General features: G+C 46.2%; 1 protein-coding gene across 1 annotated transcript in view; it reads right to left on the reverse strand.

Annotated features, from left to right (window-relative positions):
* LOC138014772 (uncharacterized) overlaps positions 1-2,500 on the reverse strand; it is a 52,688-nt gene that overhangs the window by 39,203 nt on the left and 10,985 nt on the right. The window contains 3 exon segments of the mRNA XM_068861779.1: positions 246-358; positions 360-990; positions 993-2,500. The exon segment at positions 993-2,500 is cut by the window's right edge and continues 538 nt beyond it. Coding sequence (XP_068717880.1) covers positions 246-358; positions 360-990; positions 993-2,500 — 2,252 coding nt within the window.

Below are 2,500 nucleotides of genomic sequence, written 5' to 3' on the forward strand. Positions count from 1 at the left end.
TGAGGCGTGCTTTACTTTTTGAATGATGACCACAAGTATTATTTAACGCGGTGCAGTCAGCCGAACTGTGAAGGGTTAACGGTTCATTTAAACGTTTTTTGGCCATTCAATACCCCTACAAGAGGAAATTGAACGGATAAGTGGAAAAGGACAGAATTTAAAATTTTTAGGGAATTCCTGGCTGGAATAAGAACTGTTGAAAATGATTAACACTGCACCTTTTTAGGAACATTAAAATATCTTACTTGAAGGGAGAGGTTCTTCCTGGGCGGTTTGTTGTTCTGACTGTGTGGCTTGTGGTCCCCTATCTCGCTGTTGGTCCCTAATCGACACATAAACCGACTGTCCCTGCTGTGCAGGCACTTCGTCGGCTTCTGCTGTGGGGATATGTTCCTGATGGTCTTCTTCCTATCCCAGCTTCCCGGCCAGGGGTGGAAGATGTTCCTTGGGGAGCCTCTAAGGACTGATGACAGTAGGACCAGAGAAGCCCTTGTATGGATAGCTGGGACAGATTGGCGTCACTGTTGGAGCTTGTGCTTGGTCCTGGCAAAGATGGAGCAGCAGAAGGACTGGCGTTACCTCTCTCCTGTTCATAAGTCCCCCTGGCAGCTGGAGAAACGGATGAATTTGACACAGTCACAACATGACTGTTATCATTTGGAAGAGATTGAGATCCTTCTGGAACTTCCCTGGCTTGTGAAAAACTCGAACTATTACTGCTAGAACTCTGTACTCTATTTGCCACAAGTGGAGTAACTCTTGCAGGATTACCTTGTCTGGGAAAGCTTTCACTAGTATTCTCAGTCACACCTGAAACTGGAGTAGCATAAATGACCGGAGCAGGTGTTTCCTGTAAGGAACCTCTTCTTCGAGAAACTGGCGTTGTTGTTGCCATCACAGTTGCGCGAGCTGGGAGGACATCTCTCTGTAACGTTGATGGAGCTGAAGATGGTTGTCTTCCTTCATCTGGGGTGATCAATACATAATCAGAGAAGTCTCTTGTTCTGGAGAAACAGTAGTGGGCAGCGTACTAATAACAGAGGGACTTTCACTCTCTGAATTCAAGTCTGGTGACGGTAATGGTGTCACAACAGCCTCTGGTTCAGCTTGACCATTTGCTACGACAACAGATGCCACACTGGACACTGTTGTGTGCTGAGGTGGTGGTGACAGAGGCACTGCCATCACAACCGATTCTGATGGTGACACAGGGCCTGTTGCAGAAGATGTTGTGAACACTGGATCAGCAGAAACAGGTGCACTGTCCGCGGTATTCACCGTCAACATTTCTGGTTGTAAATTTGTTTGTCCTGCAACTGGGTCAGTGATTCTTCTCCTGAAAGGTGGGCGTGATGGATGGGGAGAATTTTGGTCTTGGCTTGCATTTGCAGGGGTATTTCTTAGTCTCTCTTTACGTCTCCTGGAATGAATACTCCGTGGTTCGCTATTGGACCGTGAAAGACGTTTACTTCGCGGAGGTCTTTGTGGAGAAGGATCACCATTGTCTGTCAGCGAGTTGTCCATTCTAGTAATACCGGGTGTATCAACTAGCATTTCTGAGGTAGACGCAGACTGCAGTGACGCTGCATCCAAGCAAACTGGCTCGGATGCAACCACTGGGAGTGTTACAGCAGCTATTGAGGCTGCACTATTTTGCAGCGATAAATTCACATTATTTGCCTCTTCACCCATCGAAGATGTGACTTGAGTGCTATCTCCAATGGATTCAACGATCATGGCATTATCATGGCTTTCCCCAGCACTATCGTCACCAACAATGTGATCTACATACTCAAGCAGAGACATTGGCGCAGATTGTTGCTCTGAGTTACATGTTTCTGACTCACAAGTAGAACTCTGTGGCCGTGAAGCTCCTTGAGGAGTATTTTCTGTTTCGACTGGAGTCTCTGTCTCCACGAATGTTGGGGCATTAGATGGGAATGATGCAGGTAAATCCTCAACAGCAACACCAGACGACTGAGAAACATCACATGCTTCTGAAGCTGGCAAAATGAAATCGTCTCCATCCTCATCCACAAGGGAACCATTTGCCTCCTCAAGCAACAAGTCTATTCTTTGAACATTCACTCGTCTTCTCACTGATTCATTTTCTACAACGGAAACTACCTCTTCAGTGGCAGTTTCACCATTTAAAACGTCCTCCATGGAACAGTCTGTATTAGCTGAACTGTCTTGTTCCCCTACAATAGCATCATCTGTAGAGTCCATTCGCTCAAGCTCATCCTCGGAACCTGTTATAGGATCCAGCAGAAGGTTCTCAGTTGACAGAATAATCTCCTCTCGTACTCTCTCACTTTCCTCCAGTATTCGCAATGGTGAGTCCTCTGTCAGCTCAATACTTCCAATACTTCCAATACTGTTTCTAAGCGTCAATTCACTATTAACTGTATCACCATTCACTGAAATTGGTGCACTCATACTGGGACCACTAATGCTGCCGGTGTCACCTGTTATTTCCATAGGTTGACTCTCCAAACCT

The sequence above is a fragment of the Montipora capricornis genome, chromosome 1 (genome assembly GCF_036669925.1).
Source record: "Montipora capricornis isolate CH-2021 chromosome 1, ASM3666992v2, whole genome shotgun sequence".
NCBI classification, from domain to species: domain Eukaryota; kingdom Metazoa; phylum Cnidaria; class Anthozoa; order Scleractinia; family Acroporidae; genus Montipora; species Montipora capricornis.